Genomic DNA, 23230 nt, shown 5'->3' with positions numbered 1-23230 from the left:
CTACTACTGTCTTCCTCAGCCCGGCTTGCGGCGTGCACTGTGATTTGGGACAGTAGGCCTCCGAAACCGCACCTCTTTGAGTCATGTACGGGAAAAGGGCAATAAGGTTTTTGGGAAGCGCTCTGCGCGACTACTGACTGGTTCATCACGGACACCGACGACCACTTCCCAACAACGACTTTTTCCCCGACGTCGACAACCTCTTCAACGACATGGCTGGCGAGGATGTCGATCCCAAGTCCAATGCTCATGTTACTGCTGCTGTCCCATACATGTTCTTGCCCTTCCTATTAGAGGTCCTGCCACAGTTCATTGTTCTATTGTTTGCCCTAGATACATATATGCAGATTCTATTTACCTTCTCTCTGTCAGATCACATGACTTGTTTTTATCTGTGCTACATTAGTCATGCTTTATCTATCATTTCTGTTAATAAGATCAGTTGGTAAATTGCTCATATTTCCAACACCAACATTTACAAAGTAGGTCCATTACTCGTATTCCAACATAAGCAATTTATTACATGATGCACAATAAATACAGTAGCCAATATAAACACCATAGTTACATGACGATGCACAAGTGCACATACTCCATGTAGTATTTGAGAAAATGGTATACTATGACAATCTAGTATCCGGTCTTTGCTATTAACGCGGTTTCCGCGCTAAGAGAAACTTGTGGCTGGATGGCTGGCAAAACTAAAAGTTCTCCTTGTGGAACTCGAATGTTGTGCTTGTTTCTCTCGAGGAAAGCTTCGCAAGCTCGCGCAGCTCTTTCGTCAGCGCCGGCATGCCACAGTAGAACACTCCTATGATGTCCAAGAAACACAGAGTTAGTGTCAAATCTGCAAAGTAATGCTATGTATGTACATATATATATATATATATGCTGATTGATTGATTTTATTGTTCTTATGTGCAGATACCTGAGCTCATCAACTAAGTTATGGTGGACAATTTGTGATAGCTCGTGCATGTATTGATAATTCCTATCTAGACTTGACTTTGCTCAAATTTTTTAAGTGGTCACAACCATCATCAAGTAACAAAATTTCCTTGCTTGTATATACTGACCGACACGTTTTCGTTGATTCCGCTGGGCTATGTGTCGGTAGACTTCCCTCCAGTTTGCTCGGCCGAAGCTGGTCTTGACTCGACTGCCGGAGATGATGTCAATGCCGTGCTCGTCGTGGTTGAGGGACTGGGCCATAGTGAGCATCGCCGACCGGGCGTCGCCCTCCTCGTGGACGCTCGTACAGTGGACGTGGAGCTCAATGACGCCCTGCTCGTCCGTCTCGGCCACCTCGTCCATGATCCCACGGAACCACTCCAGGGATTCTTGCTCCCGGGTGATCCAGTAGAAGTAGGCGCGGCGAGTCCGGAACGATGATGGCGTGCTCCCGTCGCCAGGGTTGCCTGACTCGATGTCCCCGGGAAGCCGCTTCATGTTGTTGATGATGTCCTTGATGATCGAGATCATGGGTGTGGCTCCGATGCCGAGTCCCACCAGTAGCAAGGTGTCGTACTGCTTGTAGTCCTGTGCCGGCGCGCCGTACGGCCCGTCAATCAGCACCTTCGGGTACCTGCAGCACGAACATTTTTTGCTAGTCACAGTTGCTTCTCGTAACTAATCGGGTTGATTAAGATAACTTCACATGACCAAGACATCAATCTCGTGAGGAAAACATGTGGACAGTAGATACTCCCCCCTTTCATTATTATAAAAAAAATGTTCCAACTTATTTTTTCAATCTAATGTATGTAAATGCATTTTGGTATGTTTGTTTGCCCATTTTACTATATATGTAGTCTATATTAAAATATTCAAAACATCTTATAATAGTGAACTGAGCGAGTAAATTTTGTTCATGCAAGGATGCAGCAGGAAGTGAGAATGTTATTTCTGCCCCACAAAATTATTCCTATTCTAACCTCAACTGATGGTCGTCCATCTTCCCGAAAATATAAACAATGGAGTATCTCATACACAACGGGGGGGACATGGCAGTCACGAATGCCAGTTGGTACGTGGAAATTCGTCCTGCCATACGAGCAAAAGAAAATCTCTGGTGGTTGACGATCAAAGAGATCAGAGGAAGTGGCTATGGCCTATGGCTCTTATCGATGCACATCATAAACTATTTATTTGAAATATGTGTGGATGTGATTATACCATGTGGTCCTTCAGTCTCAAATTATATAAGGTTTTAACTTTATTTCAAATCAGTTAATATATCTTTTTGTGGGAAAAATTCCGTACATTTAACCAGATATATAGACAAACATGTTAATAATATCCACAAAATCAAAACATACAGTGAAACATATACTTCATGATTTTTCAAAATGAAAAAACTTTACGATGATGTAACGAAACTATTTTAGTATCATACTACCTCCATTCCTAAATATAAGACGCTGGGGCAGTTTTACATCTAGGAATGGAGTTAGTAGATGTTAGTACGGCATATGCAGCACTAGACAGGTCGGGTTGGGGCTCCATTGAGGGAGGAGCGATGACGACGGCGCGCCTTCGGCTTGTTTCAGTGTTTGTTGTCGTAGCTAGGTGGTCTATGGATATAAATATAATTTCTATTGCTTCCTGTATTCTTTGTACTATCATGATATTTGATAAATAGATCAAAAGGTTTTCATGCAGAAAAAAAAGGACAGACCGGGTTGGACCAGGGAGGAGACTGCACACCCAATCAAAGTTCAAGCCGAACCAACATATAAGAAAAATCAGAGCAAACTTTCATGGCAAAAAGGGAGAAATTTTAATGAGCACAGGTAATAGCCACGTACTTTTTTCTATCCCCCAGAGTTGGCATGGCCTTGTCATGGTCGTACTCTACTCGGAGAATCTCGGTCTTCTTCTCCTCCGTCGACGACTCGCAAACCTGTGATTCGCCGGCACACACAAGCACGAGTGTAAACCCCATTACTAGAAATGTTGATAAGCAAACATAAGACGGACATTCAGGAACAAACATGGTTTTCAAGCTTTTATAGGGGTTGAAGATGAGATCGACGCGACTAATTGCAGTAGTTAGTACCTTGAAGGCGTCCTTGAGGTCTTTTGTCCAGTCGCCCATCGCCTTGATGTGGACGCTGACGTAGTCGTCCTCCGGCGCCGATGTGATGGAGAAGGGGTGCCTGGACATTCGTTCGTTCCACTAATCAGACACAGATCCCTAGTTTAACCAAGTGAGCCGAGGATGTTGGCGGCAGCTTAATTACCACTCGAATGACGAGATATCAGGGCATTTGACGAAGATGTACTGTCCGCTCTTGTACCTGAACCCCTGCGGCTTGGACAAGTGCAGCGACAACAGGGCCGCCGGGTCCGGGTGCACGACCGCCTTGACCTTCTGCACCGCCCGCACCCTCGACCGCAGCGTCCGGGTCAGTCGTTCGCACGCGTACACGATCATCGGCACCGCGAGGTACATCCACGTCTGCACGTACCACATCATTGGTTTGAAGGAGATCCAAGAAAGATTAAACCCCATGCAAGTCAAAATTCTCTCAATCCCCTCCGGTCCTCTCTGAATTTAGAAAAGGGTCCTTGCACTAGAGCATGCAGTGTTCGCTCGATGTGTTAACATACCGTCTTCTTTTGCCACTTCTTGGTGAGGTAGAGGAAGTGGCCATGGACGATGAGCAGCACGTAGACGATGATGAAGAGGTGGTGTGTGTACAAGAAGGTGTTGTACCCGGTGAAACGATTGAGCAAGGCGTAGAAGAGCATAGTGAGACGGTTGCGTGAGGCGCCGCCATACTCGGTGAGGCGGTGGAGCAACCTAGGGAGGTTGTCTCGCTTCTTGTGCCGGGGGAGGTTGTCATCCTGCTTCTTGGGCTTGGCAAGCCTGGGTTTCCTATTGCGGAACCGCCCCGTGGCGAGCGTGAAGGCGATGGCCATGAGCACCAACATCACTAGCCCGGTCCACCCCTCCGTGCCCTTCAAGAACCACCAATAGTTGGGCGGCTTGACGTCGCCGAAGAACGGCTTCATGGGCTTGTACTCGTCGTCGGTGGCGTGCAACAGCCGCGGAAAGTCGCATGCTAGGTGGGAGAAGACATGCAAACCGGCCCCGGCGGAGATCCCCACCGCGATCACCTTGTGGAAGTTGAGGTTGTCGTTGAACGGCACGAACTGCCCAGCGACGGTGCGGCTCCGGAGCCACGTGATGGCGTTCCGGCACACGGGAAGGAGGGTGAGTGCCATGTTGAACTTGAGCGTCTCGGCACCGCCCTTGGCCACGCACACGCAGTAGCCCATCACCTGGAACACCGCACGATGACGGTACTGCACGAACTTCCAAGCAAAGAGACCGGCGCAGATGGAGAACCATAGGAGCATCACCCAACAACGGCGCCAATTGTCCTCGAGGAAGTATCTGGCGTGGTGGTACCACCGCCTGAGAGGATTGGGTTCCGCCATCGGATTGCTCGATTCATCCCCGTTGGTCGTCGTCGACAATTCCACCAATAGTGTCTTTAGGTCGTACAACTGCAAATTAATTCTCACCATTTAAATAAATGTGGTTAGGTCCTAATCGACCGAGACTTAATCAAGTCAAGTCAGATGACATATATGAAAGAAAGAAAAAAAATCTAAATATAGCATCGTTTGAGATTTGACAATCCCGGTTAGTAATTCTTTGCATCACCAGTTCACTGTGAGCACATCGTTTGAGATTTCACAATCCCGATTAGTTCTTTGACATCAGAATTCATTACCTCAATGTGGCCAAGGCCGTCGGGGTCCAACTTCTCCATGATTAACCGGGCACACTCCTCGGAGTCCTGTTCGCCCACCTTTAGCTTGTTCGCCGACGCGCTCAACGTAATTATCTGCAGACCAGATCAGAATAACCCTCAGTGATGTGCAATGTGCTATGGCAGTCTTTTTGAGCATGTATATATCAATCAGCAAAAATCAGAGAACACACCGTTCCTGTTTTTGGAGAATGGAGAGATGCCTGAATGAACCAGTGAAAGAGTACTCCCTCCATCTAGGTGTGTAAGTCATCTTACGAAAATCAAATAATCCCAAAACATTTAGGCGCGGTGCATTAAATTCTACATCTTTTTTGTTTCTTGACATATCAACCAATAAGAGATGTGGGGTGTGCATGCTTTTAATGACCTGAGACTACCAAACACGACATGCAGTGGTTAGTTCATTGCATGCAATGCTATTAGTTAGCAAATGAACATTAAGTTCTCTCGTTTTCCCCTCCCCCTTGGTCACGGTGCACAACCTAAGATGACTTACTCACCTAGACGGAGGGAGTAGTTGGAATTTACCTGTTTGAACTCCACCTGGCTGATCCTCCCGTCATCGTCCTTATCCACCCTGTTGGTTAGTCAAATGCATTCACTATTCAATAAATACTTCACGTTTGACCTTGATCCACAAAATATATGAGTTATTCGACACAAAGTTGTTTTTGTTAATAAATGCTACCCCTTCCTTCTAAAGTATCTCCAAAATATATGGTTTACACGACACAAAAGCATACCACAGTATTCACATTTCCAAGAAGTTTCCAATGATACCGGTGACGGAGCTTGGGCAAAAATCATGAGGGGCCATTGGCTGCGGGGTAAACAAAATCTCTATATGCTAATATTTAGTGAAAATTTTGATCTAATACAAAGATATACACATAAGTTTTTCTTTGAGCTGGGGAGCCACCCCCATATAGCTCCGCCACCGAATGATACAATCTTCATTCAGATAGCTTACATGGTATATGTGATTACTTTAATTCATAGTTGATAAAATATGATTACTTTAATTCATAGTTGATTGAATAGGTTGGAAGTTTTTCGAAAAAAATGATTTTGGAGTTAAATCTCAAATATTTGTGTTGTGTGTTCTAGTGTATATAAGAGCATCTCCAGCCGTGCCCACAACACGGCCTTTCCAGACGATTTTTTCGCGCCAGCGCCAAAAAAACGGGCCATTCGCGCCCCCAGGAGCCCGTTTTTCGCCTGCTTGGGCCGAAATCAGCGCCGGCGGACTCAGGCCGAGCCCGGCACGCTGGGGGGCGCCCAGGGGCGCCGGGGCAAGTGGTTTTGGCGCGAAAGAGCCGCGGGCCCGCCTAGTCAGCGAGACGGCCGCTTCGTCGCCCTCATTGCCTCGGTTCCCGCGGGAATCAATGCCAAGGCTGCCGCGCCGGTCAGCCTCCATTGATGCCTCACAGGCGGCGCAGCCACAACCTTCCCCACCCCCCCGCCGACGAGCAAAGCATGGCCGAGAGATTCCCAGGCGACGGCGCAGCGGCGAACGGCTTTGGCCGCGGGCCCTCCACCCCGGCCCGAGCCGGAGGGGACACTGCTCGGGTGTCGCGCTCGCAGCGGCGCCCTCGTCATCAATGAGCCCTCACCACCTGCGACGGCACTGGCGAGGCGCTCCCTAGCCTGGTCCGGCCGAAGCCCGAGCCGGGATTGCTCCCCGTGAAGCCGGAGCACGTCGACATGGTGCCCCCGACGACGAGTCCGTCCTCAAATGCGCGAAGGAGGAATACGTCCGCGAGTAGATGCGCCGCCAGCGACAGGCGTACCTGGAGCACCAGGCCCGTCGCCGCGCCGAGGAGGGCGGCGTTATCGTCATCGACAGCGACGAGGAGGGCGAGGCCGGGCCGTCAAGCGCCCCGCCACGTGTCGGCGACCCCGCCCAGGGTTGCAACAGGGACGTCGCAGGCAAGGCGCGCGACGACGCCGCCGCCGCCGCCGGTGACGGCGGCGACTACACTCGCTTCTACAGGTTTCTCAGCACGTAGACGACGGCGACGGCGATGGCGGCAGCTAGGGTTTTTAGTTTGTTTTTTAAGTTAGGCGTAGTTCTTACATATTTTTATGGTTTTGTACAAATTTCAATGAGTATGGCCTAGTTCCTGCAAAAATCGCCGAGTTTGCAAAAAATTAAAACGAACTTCGCCAAACCCAGGGTGACTGTGAGCTTGTGACTGGGAGCGAACCGAACCCAGGGACCAATCTAGCACCGGTTCGTCCCAGACCGCTCTTTTTTGACGCCCTGAGGGGCCGAACGGCTGGAGATGCTCTAAACTTGGAAGTATACTGAGGCGGAGGAAGTACTTGAGGGGTTAACTAATGGGTTGTGGGCTGGAGTTATCGTTAGCGTACATGCCGAAGAAGAGCTGCAGGCGGGTCTCGTAGCAGGAGTCGGAGATTTGATCCCAGAACTCGCGCAGCTCCGCCTTGTCGATGCTGTCCCCGGAGATGTGACACCGCCTTCCCAGCGCGTCGAACAGCTCACCGGCGAAAGCGGCCTCTTTCATACCTGCATGCAAAATTGTTTGATTACAGTGAGCGCGTACATATGCCCAACTAATCAGGCATGAGCGAATTGTATTTCCGATTGAGACATGGCGGAGTGCGAGCGAGGCGAAGTGTTTGACGTACCGATGCACTGGCCGAACATGGAGCGGGGGAGGCGTGCATTTCTGTCGAAGAACCTCCTGGCTTCGGTCCATCCGTCAGAGGCGTCTGTCCCGCTGACGAACTTGAGACCCTCGAGCGCGCGCGCGGGGGCGGACGGCATGGACCTGTCGAAGCCGCCTCCCCGGCGGTTCAAGGACGCGACCCAGCAGGGGCGCCAATTGTCCTTGAGGAAGTATCTGGCGTGGCGGTACCACCGCCTCAGAGGATTGGGTTCCTTCCACAATTTCACCAATAGTGTCTCTAGGTCGTACAACTGCAAATTAATTCTCACCATTTTAATAAATATGATTAGGTCTTAGTCGACTGAGGCTTAATTAAGTCTAAGTCAAATGACATACATTCAAGAAAGATTTTTTTTTTCAAAATATAGCTTCGTTTGAGATTTGACAACCCCAATTAGTAATTCTTTGCATCACCATTTCGTTGTCAGCAACATTGTTGGTCGTAACAGAGTTCATTACCTCAATGTAGCCAAGGCCGTCGGGGTCCAACTTCTCCATGATTAACCGGGCACACTCCTCGAAGTCCTGTCCGCCCACCGTTAGCTGGTTCGCCGACGCGCTCATTGTAATTATCTGCAAACCAGATCAGAATAACCCTAATTGATGTGCAATGTGCAATGGCAGTCTTTTTGAGCGAGTATATCAATCGTCGAAAATCAGAGAACACACACACGCACACAGAGAGACTAGCACACGCACAGACACACACACACACACATACGCGCGCGCACGCCATTCCTATTTTTGGAGAATGGAGAGATGCTTGAATGAACTAGTGAAAGAGTAGTTGGAATTTACCTGTTTGAACTCCACCTGGCTGATCCTCCCGTCAGCGTCCTTGTCCACCCTGTTGGTTAGTCAAATGCATTCACTATTCACAAAGTTGTTTTTGTTAATAAATGCTACCCCTTCCTTCTAAAGTATCGACAAAATATATGATTTACACGACACAAAAGCATACCACAGTATTCACATTTCGAAGAAGTTTCCAATGGTACTGGTGACGGAGCTTGGGCTAAAATCATGAGGGGCCATTGGCTGCGGGGGCAAACAAAATCTCTATATGCTGATTTTTAGTGGAAAATTTGATCTAATACAAAGATATTCACATAAGTTTTTCTTTGAGCTGGGGGGCCACCCATATAGCTCCGCTACCGATTGATACAACTTTCATTCAGATAGCTTACATGGCACTTCCTCCGACTGAAAATGCTTGTCATCAAAATGGACAAAAAGGTATGTATCTAGAACTAAAATATATCTACATACATTCTTTTTTATTTATTTTGATGACAAGTATTTCCGGACTGAGGGAGTATATGTGATTACTTTAGTTCATAGTTGATTAAATAGATTGGAAGTTTTTTCTAAAAAACAATTCAGGAGTTAAATCTCAAATATTTGTGTTGTGTGGTCTAGTGTATAAACTTGGAAGTAAACTGAGGGGGAGGAAGTACTTGAGGGGTTAAGTAATGGGTTGTGGGCTGGAGTTATAGTTAGCGTACATGTCGAAGAAGAGCTGCAGGCGGTTCTCGTAGCTGGGGTCGGAGATTTGATCCCAGAACTCGCGCAGCTCCGCCCTGTCGATGCTGTCCCCGGAGATGCGCCGCCGCCTTCCCAGCGTGTCGAACAGCTCGCCGGCGAACGCGGCCTCTTTCATACCTGCATGCAAAATTGTTTGATTACAGTGAGCGCGTACATATGCCCAACTAATCAGGCATGAGCGAATTGTATTTCCGATTGAGACATGGCGGAGCGCGAGCGGGGCGAGGTGTTTGACGTACCGATGCACTGGCCGAACATGGAGCGGGGGAGGCGTACATTTCTGTCGTAGAACCTCTCGGCCTCGGTCCATCCGTTGGAGGCGTGTGTCTCGCTGACGAACTTGAGACCCTGGAGCGCGCGCGCGGGGGCGGACGGCATGGGCCTGTCGAAGCCGCCTCCCCGGCGTTTCAAGGACGCGACCCGCCGGGTCTCCTGCTGGATCCGCGTCAAGGAGTTCTTGAGCACGGCATGGCCGGACGAGGACTCCGGCTTCTCCGGCGTCCGCGCCAGCAGCTTCACGCACGGGTCCTCACCGCGCGCCACCGGTCTCACGCGGGGCACCGCGATCGTGTCGTACCGCTTGTCGAAGGTGATCTCCACGCCGTCGCCGTCGTCGCCGTCGCCGTCGTCGTCGTCGACGTTGCCGCTCCCGCGCGGCGCGGAGACGGGCTCCGCGAACCGCGCGGTCTTCCGCGCCGCGGAACGGTTCCCAGGAGGCACGGCTCTCTCGCGCACGCCGCCGCTGGCGTCCACGATCTCCCCCACTCCGGGGCCGCCACGGGCATCGTCAGCGCCCACCCGGCTAGGCATGTCCGGCTCTGGCCACCGGTTCTAGCTCGTCCCCAAGAATCCTCCAAGAAACCGCAGCTAATGCGGAGGCAGAATTCAGCGCACGCTCCCCGGAACTCGATGCCGGAGGTTTCGGCTCGGCTCGAGTAGTAGCAGAACCGAAGAAGCAGTTGTTGGAACTTGGAAGAGGAATTGGATTGGATGCGTGTGTTGAGAGCGGTAGGGAGATGGCTATATTTATAGGGGACGGGTGCTTCATCTTCTACCCATGCATGCTGGTACGGTGGGAACTACAGGTTGGAATGGGATGTTGACCTGTCACTGTCGTCTGTTGCTTGTTGCTTCATGATTAGAACGGAGTGCTCCGACTGGCTTGAATAAAGTACACGATCGAAGTGGACTAATTCATGTTTTAGTTCACATGTACCCCCTCCGTTTGAAAACAAGTGACGTTTGGAAATAAGTGACGTTGTTTTAGTTCAAAATTGTACTAATGCGTTTTTTTATATATATCCATGCTCATGAATTTGTTGAGGCAATTCATGGACAATTCTCAGTTGAGTCCATATATAAAGCGTTAATCCAGTCTGATGTGCCGGTCACAATAACAAGAAGATCTGGAAGATGAAGATACCTCTTAAGAATGAAATCTTTACATTGTATCTTGATCGCGGAGTCATTCTTACTAAAGATAACCTTATTAAGAGGAATTGGCAAGAAAGTTCTCAGTGTGTAAACATTTATTTTTCCAATGCAAATTGGCTCGTTCCATACGTCGAGTCATCCAAATAGCTCCTGACTTGTATACTCCTTGTAGTGTTGCTAATCTATTTGGCAACTGGTTACATGAGATTGATCACAGGTTTAGAACTCTTCTTAGGGTGGGAGCGCTGGCCGTTATGTGGTCCCTTTGGCTATTGAGAAATGATAAGGTTTTTAATGATAAAAGTACTTCTCTTATGAAGGTTATCTACAGATGTACCAGGATTCTTTGCTTATGATCCTCTTTACAACGCGTGAAGAATCAAGACCTATTTACGGAGGTGTGTACGCGACTGAAGGCTACGGCGAGGGATACTTTTATCCAACATGGGTGGCAACATGATCTTGGGATTGGCCCGGCCCCGCTTTAGGTATTATATGGACTCTACATGTCTCTTTGTATTTCGTCTTTTTTATTTTTTGTTTGTTTGAGAGGATATTATTTGACGGTCGGCGTGTTCTGAAACTGCCCAGCTTCTCCAAAACTTTCTAGATTCGGCTTCTCACATGGCTTCTCGCTTCAGGTGATGACATGGAAAGCGTTCGGCAACGTTGGGGCCCCACTCGGAGGGATTGGCAGGCCAGGTTGGGGCCCAAAAATAAACCTAGCCCCTCACCTCGCTCGTCTCTCTCTCCAATCCCCTCGACCCCTCCTCCTGTGCGCCGCCACCCATAGGGTACGCACGACCCCGACGCGCCCGTCCTCGCTCGTCGGATGACCATGGCGCCACCACCACCAGCGCGGGCGCCTCAGGCTCCCGTCTGCCCTCCTCCTCCCTGACTCCCATGCCAGCCATGACCTCTCGACGGAGGTCCGCATCCGCCGCGTCCGCTTCTGGTCCATCACCGAGGATGGCTCCTCCGTCTCCTCCTTCCACTTCGAGGGGGAGGGTGGCTCCCCTCGCTCGCCGCCTCGTGGGCCTCGATCCTCCGGGATGGACGACATCGACACGCTCGGTCTGCCGGCTTCGACTCCCTCTCCATCGAGCCCCGCCCAGCTGCGCCTGCCCCCCTCGACGACTTCCCCGGCGCGCCGCAGAGCGCGTCCATGGCTGCTTTTCGCCGCGCTCTGGGTCGCCGCATGGCGGGGTTGCTCTCCGAGCCCTTCCCGCCACGCTGGTGCGCCATCTTCCCTCCCGCGACACCTCTGCTCCAGGAGGATGACAGCGACTCCACCGCCTCTGTCCCCTCCTCCGATGGCGGCCAGGCCATGCTGCTTCCCCCCCGGTTATGCTCCCGTCCGAGCTGGCGGACGAGGACCATGAGCATGCCGCCATGAAGCGGTGTGGCCGCCGCAAGCGCGCGGTGGACGTCGACCACACCGGACGCCGCAGCTCCCGCCTTGCCGGGAAGGAGCCGTCGGGGTACGTCAAGATGCTTGACCGGGCCAAGGCGGCGAAGGCGGCGCGCTTCGACTCCTCCAAGGGCTCCCCCCGCCTCCGTGCTGCCGTGCGAGCTGCCGGCATCGGTGTCGACGACGGCGCGCCGGCCCCTCTCTCTCTCCGCCAGCTCCGGGCTCTCGGGGAGCCGTGTGGCGTCGACCTGGACGCGCTGGCTGCTGGGGCTCGCGCTGAGATGGCTTATGGTGCTCCATGATCCGCCCTCCCCTTGTAAGGCCCCGTGTGGCCGAAGCTTGTTCCCCCCCCCCCGACTCCTTCCTTCCTCTCCTCTAGATCGCCAGGAGTGGTTCGGTGCTCCTGTCCGTGGGCCTTGCATGGCTGCCGGAGCACCTTATCTTTTTGCCTTTTCTCTTTTCCCCCCGTGGGGTGTGTAATGGCCTTAGGCCCGCTTGTGCCTCTCATCACTTCTGGTGTTTTTTACCTTCAGTTTTCTTCCTGTTGCTTACCCAATCCCCCATGACTAGGTTGTTTTCGATGTGTACCTGGAATGTCCGTGGACTCGGCGAGGCATGCAAGTGCCGTGATGTCCGTGCTAATTTCGAGGTCATGCAACCCTCCTTTGTTGCGATCCAAGAAACCAAACTTGAGCGCCCCCTACTGCTAAAACGGAAATGTCCCCCCCCCCTCTCTGCGTAATTCTCTCTACATCGACTCGGTTGGCGCTTCGGGAGGGGTCTGTTCAGCCTAGAACGCAGATGTTTTCTCCCTTTCTCACCACGTTGCCACCTCTCACGCCCTCTCCGTGGACCTCTCTCTTTGCCAAGATGGCTCTCCCCTTCGGATCACCAACGTGTATGCCCCCTGCGTCCACAGTGCCAAAGAAGCCTTTCTCGCCGAGCTGGCCGGCCACGCTCCCCCTTCCCCCGTCCCTTGGGCTATCTTAGGTGACTTTAATCTCATTAGGTCGCCTGAAGACCGTAGCAACGATAACTTCTCCCGCTCTGAGGCCAAATGGTTCAATGACTTCATTAATGATCTCGCGCTCATCGACCTTCCTCTCCGGGACCGTCGGTTTACGTGGTCTAGCCGTCAAACCTCCCCGATTCTTGCTCGCCTCGACCGGGTTCTCATTAACACTACCTGGGATAGTGCTTTCCCCACCTCCATGCTTTCCTCGTTTACACGCTCCACCTCTGACCATGTCCCCCTGCTTGCATCCATCTCCTCGGCGGCCCCCAAGACACGCATTTTTCGGTTCGAGAAATCTTGGGCGCTTCATCTGTCCTTTCGTCACTCCATCCGCTCTGCTTGGTTATCCGCGTTTCGGGCTGACGCAGGTGCTCGCCTTGTGGCTAGGCTTCGTCAGTGCCGCCTCAGCTGTAAACGCTGGGCTAGGAGAGTTGCACCGGCTGCTCAGCGCGAGAGCGACTGTCGCATGCTTATTGACATCCTCGATCGTATTAAGGAGAGCCGCCATCTCTCTTCCCTAGAGGCCCTTCTTCGTACCCTCACCGTCGAAGCTCTGCATGTCTCTGTTAAGGAGCGTGTCACCTATTGGAAACTTAGGGCAAAATTCCGCTATGCCATTGACGGTGATGAAAATACGAGATTTTTTCATGCATCTGCTTCCGCTCGCTTTCGTAGGAACTACATCCCTGTCCTCTCCCTCGACGGGCGCGAAGTCTCTTCCCATGAGGACAAGGCGCTCGCCCTCCGGGATTACTACAAATCCCTTCTCGGCACCACGACCCCCTGTGCCTGGACTTTCTCTGTTTCCGGCTTGTACCCCGACGCAACCCCTCTTCCAGCCTCCCTCTCGGTCCCCTTCACCGCAGACGAGATTCGAAACACCTTTTTTGACATGAACCGCCTGTCAAGCCCCGGCCCTGACGGTTTTGGCCCGTCTTTCTACGTCTCCTTTTGGGATATCCTTTCTGCCGATGTGCAGGCAGTTTTCCATGACTTCTTTGCCGGAACTATCGACCTCACTAGGATCAACCGTGCCTTCCTGGTTCTCCTTCCTAAAACGGAGGCGGCTCGCTCCCCCTCAGATTTCCGGCCCATCTCGCTGCAAAACTGCATCATGAAATCCATCACGAGAGCCCTCTGCACTCGCCTTCAGCGGCACATCCACTCCTTGGTGGACCCCGACCAGACGGGTTTCCTTCCCAGAAGGCGCATCTCTGAGAACATCGTGTACGCTGCGGACCTCCTCCGTGCCTGCCATGTGCGTAAGGTCCCCACTGTAGTGTTTAAAATCGACTTCCGCAAAGCCTTTGACTCTGTCAACTGGTCAAGCCTTCTCCCGATCTTGTCTGCGCGCGGGTTTGACGAACGTTGGTGCGGATGGATCCATGCCATCCTCTCAACCAGGCACACGTCGGTTCTCCTTAATAATGTTCCCGGGGACTGGATCCTTTGCCGCAACGGCCTCCGCCAAGGCGACGCCCTATCTCCTTATCTCTTTATCATTGTGGCCGATGTCCTTCAGCGCCTGATCAGGACGGCCAGCGCTACCGGGCAGCTGGCGCACCCAATCGACGACTCCCTCCCTTGCCCTGTCCTGCAATATGCAGATGATACCCTTATCCTTTGTCGCGCCGACATTCCCTCCGTCACCCTTCTCAAAAAAACTCTCGATGCCTTTGCCCTCGCGACCGGGCTTGCTATTAATTTCCATAAGTCTGGGTTCATTCCCATGCATTGCGCCCCCGAGCTGTCAACAGAAATGGCTTCGATCCTCGGATGCCCTATCTCCACCTTTCCCCAACCCTACCTCGGTCTCCCTCTCTCCCCTCTCAAACTCCCCATCTCTGCTTACGACCCCCTCATAAGGTCTTTTGACCGCTATTTGTCCGGTGGCGCGCTCTTCTCCTTTCCTCAGGTGGTAGGCTTGTCCTCTGCAACGTGGTCCTTAATAACGTTGCCACTTATTTTATGTGCTCCTATATGCTGCCCCCTGGAGTGATTGAGCAAATTGATCGTCGGCGTCGTGCTTTCTTTTGGACTGGCAAAGATACTTGCTCCGGTGCTCGCTGTTTAATTGCTTGGGACAAGGTGTGTGTTGATGTGCAGGAAGGTGGGCTCGGCATGCGCGACCTCCGGCGGCAAAATATGTGCCTTCTTCTCAACTTTGTGGATGCTCTTCATCGGCCCGGCTCCCCGCCCTGGAAGCTCTGGTTCCTCCGTCAGCTCAGGGGCGACGTTGGGGACCCCTGCTCGGCGCCTTCATTCCTCCAGACGATCATCCAGGCGGCGCTCCCGACCTACAGATCCATCACCCGGGTGCACCTTGGTGATGGGCGCACTACCTCTTTCTGGCAGGATCGGTGGCTCACAGGCGGTGCGCTCTGTTTCACCTACGAGGCGCTTTTCTCCCACTCGACGCGGCCCAATGCTTCCGTCGCTGCGGTCATGGAGGACGGCCTCGCGCTTCAGCCGAGGCTTTCTGCGGTGGCGGGCGCTCAGCTTGCCGACGTGCACGCTCTCCTGCGGGGTGTTCGCCTACTGGGAGTGCACGACCGTCGCCTCATGGCGTGGGGCGACGATGTTGCTTTCAGCTCGCGGGCTGCTTTCCGCGTCCTGTCGCCTCACGGCGTTCTGGACCAGGTCTCCATCGACATTTGGGGCTCCCGGCTCCCTAGCAAAATCAAGATTTTTGCTCGGCTCCTGGTTGGTGATCGGCTTAGCACCCGGGCTAACCTGTACGCCAAAAACTGCGCTCCTTCATCTTCGTGTGCATCCTGCCAGGCGGAGGAGACGACGGACCATCTCTTCGCGGCCTGTCCTCGTGTGGCGCCGGTCTGGGCCGGTCTCGGCCTGGGCCCCTTTCTCTCCGTTGGGGAGATTCTCTCCACAACGCCCGCGGCGCAGGTCGACAGTGCTGCCTGGCCGGATGGCCTCTTCATTCTGCTCTGGAATGTGTGGAAAGCCAGGAACAATGTGGTCTTCAACTCCATCAGTTGCGGGGCTGGCGACGTGCTCCGGCGCGCGGCCGATGATACGCTCCTGTGGTCCAACCGTTTTGAGACTGGACCGAGGGAACAACTCCTCCTGTTCCGCTCCTTCCTTCTCTCGGGCGCTTAGATTTCCTCTCTCTCTTTTTTTGTTTTTTGCCTCTTTATCTTGTTGTTTTTTATCTCCTCGATGGAAAACACTGTATGACGCCTCGTCGTTTCGAGTAATATAACAACCGGTGGAGCTCCCGCTCCCCCGTCATTCTCGAAAAAAAAAAATCAGCAGCCGCTGCAGATCCGGCAGCCCCCTTCCCATCGTGGCCTCCTCCAGTCATCTCCGTCCCTTATGCTCACGCCGGAGCTCCTCCGCCTGAGGATAACCACGCCGACGACCACCCTGTGTCACCTCTACCTCACTTAGGTCAGGCCATGCCCCGTCATCTCCGGCCGCCGCTCATCGCCCTCCACTTCGAGAGTTCAGGAAAAAATGGAACCGGTATGTTGAAAGTCACTTGGTGGTGGCAACCCGGTGTAATTCGCCTCAACTCCAACTTCTTCGTTTTCACGGATCTGGGAAAGACCAGCTTCCCCCACTTCTCCTTTTTTACACTAGATAGGTAGCCAGCTTCTCGATTCCAGCTTCTTGGAGCCAGAGCGTTCGGCTCAGTTTCATGTGTGGAGTTGACAAAGTTGGGAGTTGGAGCGTTGCCAAACAGGTGTGTCTTAGTTATGTAGAGGCCGGGTGTAATGCTTAAATCTTTTAAGTAATAAAACACCCTTTTTCGAAAACAAAATGAATTTGTTGAGGCCATAGCTTAGGCATTGCCCATCCCCATCGCATCTATAAATTGATAGCAAACAGGCAGGTAAAGTCAGATCATCTAAATAGATATAAGAGATGATTTAATAAATTTATGAAGTCTGTTATTTCAGAAAAAATGTGTAAAAAAACTAGTACTCCTCCAGTCTCAGCCCAAAGGACAGGCAAATCGAAGAAACCCAGCCGATGACAAAGTCCACCTAACGACATCCCGGTATTAGAGCATATCCACTCGTTCGGCCCCCCAGCGCACCCGACGATTATGGTTTGGCCCAAGCGCCGGCGCTTTTTTGGCTCTGGGGGCAATCTAGTTCCCAGCTGTGCCCCCAGGTTTCGGCCCCAAGACACGCATAAATTCAAACTTGCCATTTCCCTCTACCCAAAAAAGCGCCAGAAGTTCGGCGATCAACGACTGCCACAAAGTTCAGCGGTCACCATGCCACAGTTTGGCGATCAAACCCATACTTGAAAGTTCGGCATTCAAAAGGAAGGACGTGTAGGTAATGCATCAAACAACGGCGGGCTCCTCCGGCGTCGGACTGGCGGTCATAGGCATGCTCGGCGTCGGTATGGCTTCTGTGCTCTACCTGGTCGAGGTCAGCGTGGCTTCTGTGCTGGGTGTCATGGCGGCATCATCACTCGGGCTTGGTGGTGGCATTGGGGTCGTCGTGGGAGTTGGCGCTGTCGTAGACAACATCTGGTTCAAGATGAGGCCGCGCTCCGCCAGGTACCACGCCTTGACCTGCTCGTCCATTGTCGACATGTCCGCCCCCATCAAGAACACCAGGTAGGTGTTCCTCTTCTTCGCGGTGACGTTTATCCGGAGTAGGTCGAGCTTGACGGCATTGTTCGTCATCAACGCCGACCACCGCGCCTCGGATTTCTCTTTCCTCTGGGCGGCGTGGTTCTTGGCGTCGGTGATGCACTGTTCGATGGACACGTGCGGCCGCTCGGCAGACGGTGTGGTGTCCTTCGCCGTCTTGGCTCGTTTGTTGCTGTCAGGGCGCCCATCCGCCGCCCCCGTATGGGCGCGTCCGGCTTGTATGTCTCCTTGGCCTTGGCGAGGGTGCGTTGAACATCCGCCCACTTCTCGCACTTCTCGATCCGGGTGAACACGTGGAGGTACTTGAACTCTTGGTCGTTGCTGCTGTCCTGGCGGTACATGGTGAACATCCGAACCATCTGTGCTGAGGAACAAGTGTCGGTGATGTACACGGCGAAAAGAAGTGAGAGCCAGCGTCTGTGCATACCTGGCCCTCGATGTTGGCGCCGCTTTCCAGGCGAGTTGCAATCTCCTCAACGATCCCATGCCATTTGTTGTAGGCCGTTTGGATGATCGCCCAATGGTTCGACATGGCCTTCGAGTCGCGCTACATGTGGATGGTGGAGAAGTAGGGGTCGACCAGCTTGCGCTCATCGAACACCGACTTGATGTGCGTCCAATATGTGTCGGCGTTCTGGTTCGTGCCGGTGATAGAGTCGAGGCAGACTGTCTTCCATGCTTCGGCGAGGCACTCGTCTTCTTTGGACGTCCACTTGACGCGTGGGTCGCCCGTCCTGGCCCCCCGCTTCTTCTTTTTCCCTTTCCTTGCTGGCACGGGCGCATACTCCTCCTCCTCCTCGCCGTAGACGAGATCGTCATCCATTATTCGGCAGCATGGTGGGATGGCGGGGAGAGGGAGGAGAATGGCCGGAGAAGAGGGGCAGAAGGGGGAAAATGGAGGTGAAAACTGGGGGATCGGTGGGGAAAGGCATGTCTCTCGCTGACAGACCGGACCCACGCGCCTTTTGGCTTCGGTCGGCGCCCCCAAGCACCCCCCAGGGGCTTGGGTTCGGCTCGGGTTCGCCGGCTATTATTTCGGCCCTAACCGGCGATAAACAGGGTCCTCGGGACGCGAATGGGCTGATTTTTCGGCGTCGGTGCTAAAAAAAGAGCCCTGGGGGCATGTTGGGGGCGAGAGGAGATGCTCTTAGAACCAAAGGCATGGACAACTGGCATCATCATATCACATTATCTTGCGTTGATGTGGCCTCCATCCTCTCCAGGCAGTGAACATTTCACTTGCCAAGTTGTAGGGCATCTTCAACGGCAACCCGTAAAAAATCTTCCGCATCTGTCCGCGAACAGGGGGATCAGTCCACTAACACAGATGTGGGAGGCAGCCATCCAGTGTTAGCCGCATAGGTTTACACAACAACTCAAACCAAACAGACCAAATTTGTGCAAACAAGGTCGGATTTCATGCAAACATGACAGATTTCATATAAAAAGGCGGATTTTCATATAAACATAACGGATTTCAGTACATTTATATCAACGGTGTTAGTCCGGCTTTGATGGTATAATAATACCTAATCTATATTGCCGCCCGCGGATCCCTTTGTCTTTCTCATGTCCGACAGCCTGATCACCAGACTGCCGGGAGCTCCAGAGGCATATGCTTCATCGCAAAGGACGACTCGCTTCCCCGCCACTCATCGGAGTGGAACCCCCCACTGATGCTTCAGCGGAAGGGGAAGGCGGCGCCTCCGCTTCCGTGAAGCCCATGTGGGATCGATGGAGGTCCTCGAAAGAGAAGAACCGTGCAAGACACGGTTGTGTACGCCGGTGTCGCCTAGGCGGTGGCCTTCGTGGGACCCAAGCGGCGGTGGACTCCCATGTTCTACTTGTCCTCGGTGATGGCGGCGGATGCGGAGGCGCTGGCCACCGACTCACCACTCTCTGTGCACCTTGCTTCTGCCTCTTTTTCTGCATGGCGCGATCGCAGGCACGGGAGGCGTGTTCGCATGCACGAGAGGCACGGTCACAGGCACGGGAGGCGTGGTCACAGATGCGGGAGGCGCGGTCGTCGACTGCAGCGATGACGCCCGTGCCGCCGTGCTCCTCGTTGTGCCGGCGTCGAGCAACTGGCCACTCCTCATCGAGTGGGCCTGGAGCGGCGAGTTGCTGAACCACGCGGCGGCTTGGGACCGCAACTTGCTCCGTTGGGTGAGGCGCGGGAGGTGAAGCAGCGACCTGCCTCACTTGTATCCGGCCAGCTCGGCGGGCCATCCAACTGGCTTATATGCCGGAGAACTGCTCTTCGGAAGCCACCAGAAGAGTGCTGGAGGAGGAGATTGGTGGAGCGCCGGAGGGGTGTGGTTCTTACCTGGCGTTTGTCGTCGTTTAAATAGAGGGCGGGTAGTAGGAGCTCGGTCGGTGTTGCATTTAATGTCGGCCCGCCCATTAACGGATGTGTGGCCGAAGTAGGTTTTTCAGCTTCCACGCGGGGTTAATGGGGGAGTAACGGAGTATGACTGCGGTGAGGAGGCATGGTCAGCCGGACGTTCAGCGGGCGGTGCCCTCGGCCGGCGTGTCGCATCAATGGCGGAGGCAGTGAGAGGTCGCGTCTGCCCTGAGCCGTCTTCAATGCGGAGCGGTGCGATGTACAATGGCATGAATGCGGGCAGTTGGTGTTGGGCGGGAGCGCGCACGGGAGGGGGGGGGCAAGACGGTCAGAAGGGGGCTTGGGAGCGGTCCGGACTCCTGCAACCCCCCCCCCCCTTTTGTCTCCAGTTTGCGGAAGAAATCACGTCCGAACTGCTCCGTGGACCGATACAAGTCAGCGTTGGATGTCTTTCGTGGTTCAGCCAACCCGGCCCAAATGGTTGCGGGAGGTTTACAGATCCGCCTTGAAGATGCCCTTACCCCCATTGCAGCAGCCTTTCAGTTGGCCCCTTTGACAGTAAGTTCATGACACACACTTAGGTTAATTACGTACCACCAAGAAACCAAAACGATCGATCTCGATCTCATGGGTGACTTGTGGCTAGCTAAATGGTCATTATGAGGGATGGTTTTCTCCAATCTTAATGGAAGTAGATAAGTAGGGTGCATTAGTTGAGGATTCTGCCATTACGATGACAAGTGTCCCATACTCCTATTGCGTTGACTCGTATGATTTTTTGCTACGACAGTTGCAACCTACCTGGACAAACATGCGTTCTATACTTCTATTGTGCATTCATTCTAACCAGAGAAGTTAGAATTTTTGACTAATCAATATAAATTTCTGTACAGTTACTTCAAGAGTTTTGGGGTAACATTAGCTGCTAATACACAGGATTTCCCTAAATCTTACATCTTCTTTTTTGTGTGGGAATCCTTCATCTTTTTTTGTATGTGCTTCAAGCTAGAACTGATTGTGCAGTGATAAAATAATGCATACGTGTCTTGAACTCTGGATATACAACAACTTCGGAACATTTTGACATGCGCACCTGCTTTGTGGCATTTCCCAATTAGAGGGAGGATAATTGAGAGTTTCTGAAAGATCTTGCTGTTTGGATGACAGCTATACTTGAAGACTTTGAGTGTTATGCGAAGTCTTCCTATTCAATTTATAACTTTGCTTAAGACCTCATCCTATATTGGACTTGGGTAGTAGTACCAACTGCTGGCCGGTTAAGGTATCATATCCGCAGCGCAACAGCCAGGGGAAACCTGATGCGTGGAAGTATACTGGTTCGAACGTTTGTTGAGCATCGGCATCAAGAGCGGTCGAGTCAACTGCACATCTGTCAAAACAAGCATCGTTTGTGATCTTATCTGATAAGTAACTAAGCTATTTAATTCCATCATCATGCCTGTTCAGACGGCTGCGAGATTTGAATACCAGACATCGTGTTCCCCGCGCGAAACCGCGCCTGGCTATCTCGAGATTAAATTTTTAGTCGATGACGCCATTTGATCAGTCTTGTTCCTTTAGTACTTGCTGTGAAACAAGTCTTGTTGCGTCTTGTAATATCGTACAAAAGCATGTTGAGCAGGACGAGGAAGTTACGTGATGCTTTCGGAAATAAAAAAAAGGGTGGTACGCGGTTTCCATGTTCGTAGGTTGGGCACGCGGATCTCATTGCCGTTGATTGCTTAACCTTCTAGTACGTCTAGCTGGGTTGATTAGACTAAATTTGGTGGTGTTTAGAATGATTTTTTTTAGAAACATGTATCTAGACGTGCTAGATACAGCCGACGCTCTCATATATAGGCACAAATACCCTATGAAAGAATGCACACACACTCTAGTCCTCCGAAGGCAAGACTGAGGCGACAAATTTTGAGATTGACCAAGTCAATATCTACCTTGCAGTCGACGGGAACGTCGTCTCTCACTGAACGAACATCGTTGAAAATCTAAATAAATTCAGAAAAATATGAGCACCCGTGCCAAAGCAGGATTTGAACCTACATGAACTGATTCCACCACAAAAAACTTAGCCATCCGAGTTATGTTCAGTTTGTCGTGCTCGGATCGATCTTATTGTAGTAGAAGAAAAAATAAGTTCAAAATGGTTGAAAATTTTCTTAGAAAAGAAGCACTTTTATGCACCTTTTAATTAATATGGACCGTCTTTCCCCCCAAATAAATAAATTAATTAATATGACCGTCTATTTTCTGAAATCTAAGGGTAGGAATTGACCTATAGTGTTGTTTGACGTGAACACTGTACGTATCTAAGGAAATTTTCTTCCCTTCTACAGATGCCCAAGAGGCCGTGAACTCTGGAAGTACATGTCGGAAGTATGGCACCTATCGGTTGTGGATCAGGTCAAGCATACTGGGAAGGAATGGCTATGTCATATATTGGAACCCCTATTTGTGATTGAGAGAAGCAGGCTGCTCATGACTCTATGGCGTTGTTCGTTCATACGGAATGAGATGGTTCATCTAAAGAAGCCACCCCCACTTGAAGTTTCCAAGAAAATCCTCGTCAGTTATCTTGAGTCGTTAGTTGCTATTAAGGTGAATTCAAATTTTGACCCACTGAAAGGAAAAACGGTTATTTCTTATGATCATTTGCTACACAAAAGACCGAATCGGAATGTGGAACCCTCGCCTCCTTGGGCTCCCCCGCGGCTGGTTGGGTCAAATTAAATTCAGATGGATCATATGTTGTGGATTGTGCAGGAGCAGGTATGGTACTGCGAGACTCTGAAGGTAGTATCATCTTTTCTTCTTGCAGGAAGTTATTCTCGTGTCGTGAAGCATTAGAGGAAGAATTGTGTGCCTGCATGAAAGGATTATCATTGGCAATCCACAGGAGTGATCTCCCGGTTATTATTGAGCTGGACTCATCAGTTGCAGTTAAGATGATTCAAGGTCGAGAACACGATAGATCGATTTATGCTTCTTTAATTAAAGAGAAAATTGTATTACTCATGTTAGCCCACTAGTAGAAAAACACCTAATAGTCCCGGTTCGTAAGGACCTTTAGTCCCGGTTCATGAACCGGGACTAATGGGTCGTTACTAATACCTCCATCCATTAGTCCCGGTTCAAACACGAACCGGGACCAATGTGCCTCCACGTGGCCCTGTGCGCCGAGCCCAGTTAGGGGGCCTTTGGTCCCGGTTGGTGGCACCAACCGGGACCAAAAGTCCATATTTTTTTAGAAAAGTGGCTGCTTTAGGGGTTTTGGGTGTTATTTTTAGGTTGTTATTAGCTAGCTAATAGAGAGAAGTGTCCTCTCTTATATCTTCGTCCTTGGTTTACCAACG

The 23230-nt window shown here is 51.9% G+C and overlaps 1 protein-coding gene across 1 annotated transcript; it reads right to left on the bottom strand.

The window, feature by feature from the left end:
- Positions 1 to 474: 474 nt before the first annotated feature.
- On the bottom strand, positions 475 to 9985 carry LOC123136134 (respiratory burst oxidase homolog protein B). Its single transcript, XM_044555447.1, has 14 exons — positions 9265 to 9985; positions 8986 to 9142; positions 8279 to 8327; positions 7940 to 8053; positions 7440 to 7731; positions 7161 to 7317; positions 5316 to 5364; positions 4746 to 4859; positions 3613 to 4515; positions 3243 to 3460; positions 3059 to 3158; positions 2808 to 2902; positions 1077 to 1585; positions 475 to 811 (listed from the first exon to the last, which is right to left on the bottom strand). Exons 1-14 carry the CDS (start codon positions 9833 to 9835, stop codon positions 702 to 704), a joined length of 3438 nt encoding a protein of 1145 aa, XP_044411382.1. The 5' UTR covers positions 9836 to 9985; the 3' UTR covers positions 475 to 701.
- Positions 9986 to 23230: the final 13245 nt, after the last annotated feature.

Source organism: Triticum aestivum, chromosome 1B (genome assembly GCF_018294505.1).
Source record: "Triticum aestivum cultivar Chinese Spring chromosome 1B, IWGSC CS RefSeq v2.1, whole genome shotgun sequence".
NCBI classification, from domain to species: domain Eukaryota; kingdom Viridiplantae; phylum Streptophyta; class Magnoliopsida; order Poales; family Poaceae; genus Triticum; species Triticum aestivum.
The sequence above is the reverse complement of the archived record's forward strand: the minus strand, read 5'-3'. Positions and strand labels throughout refer to the sequence as shown.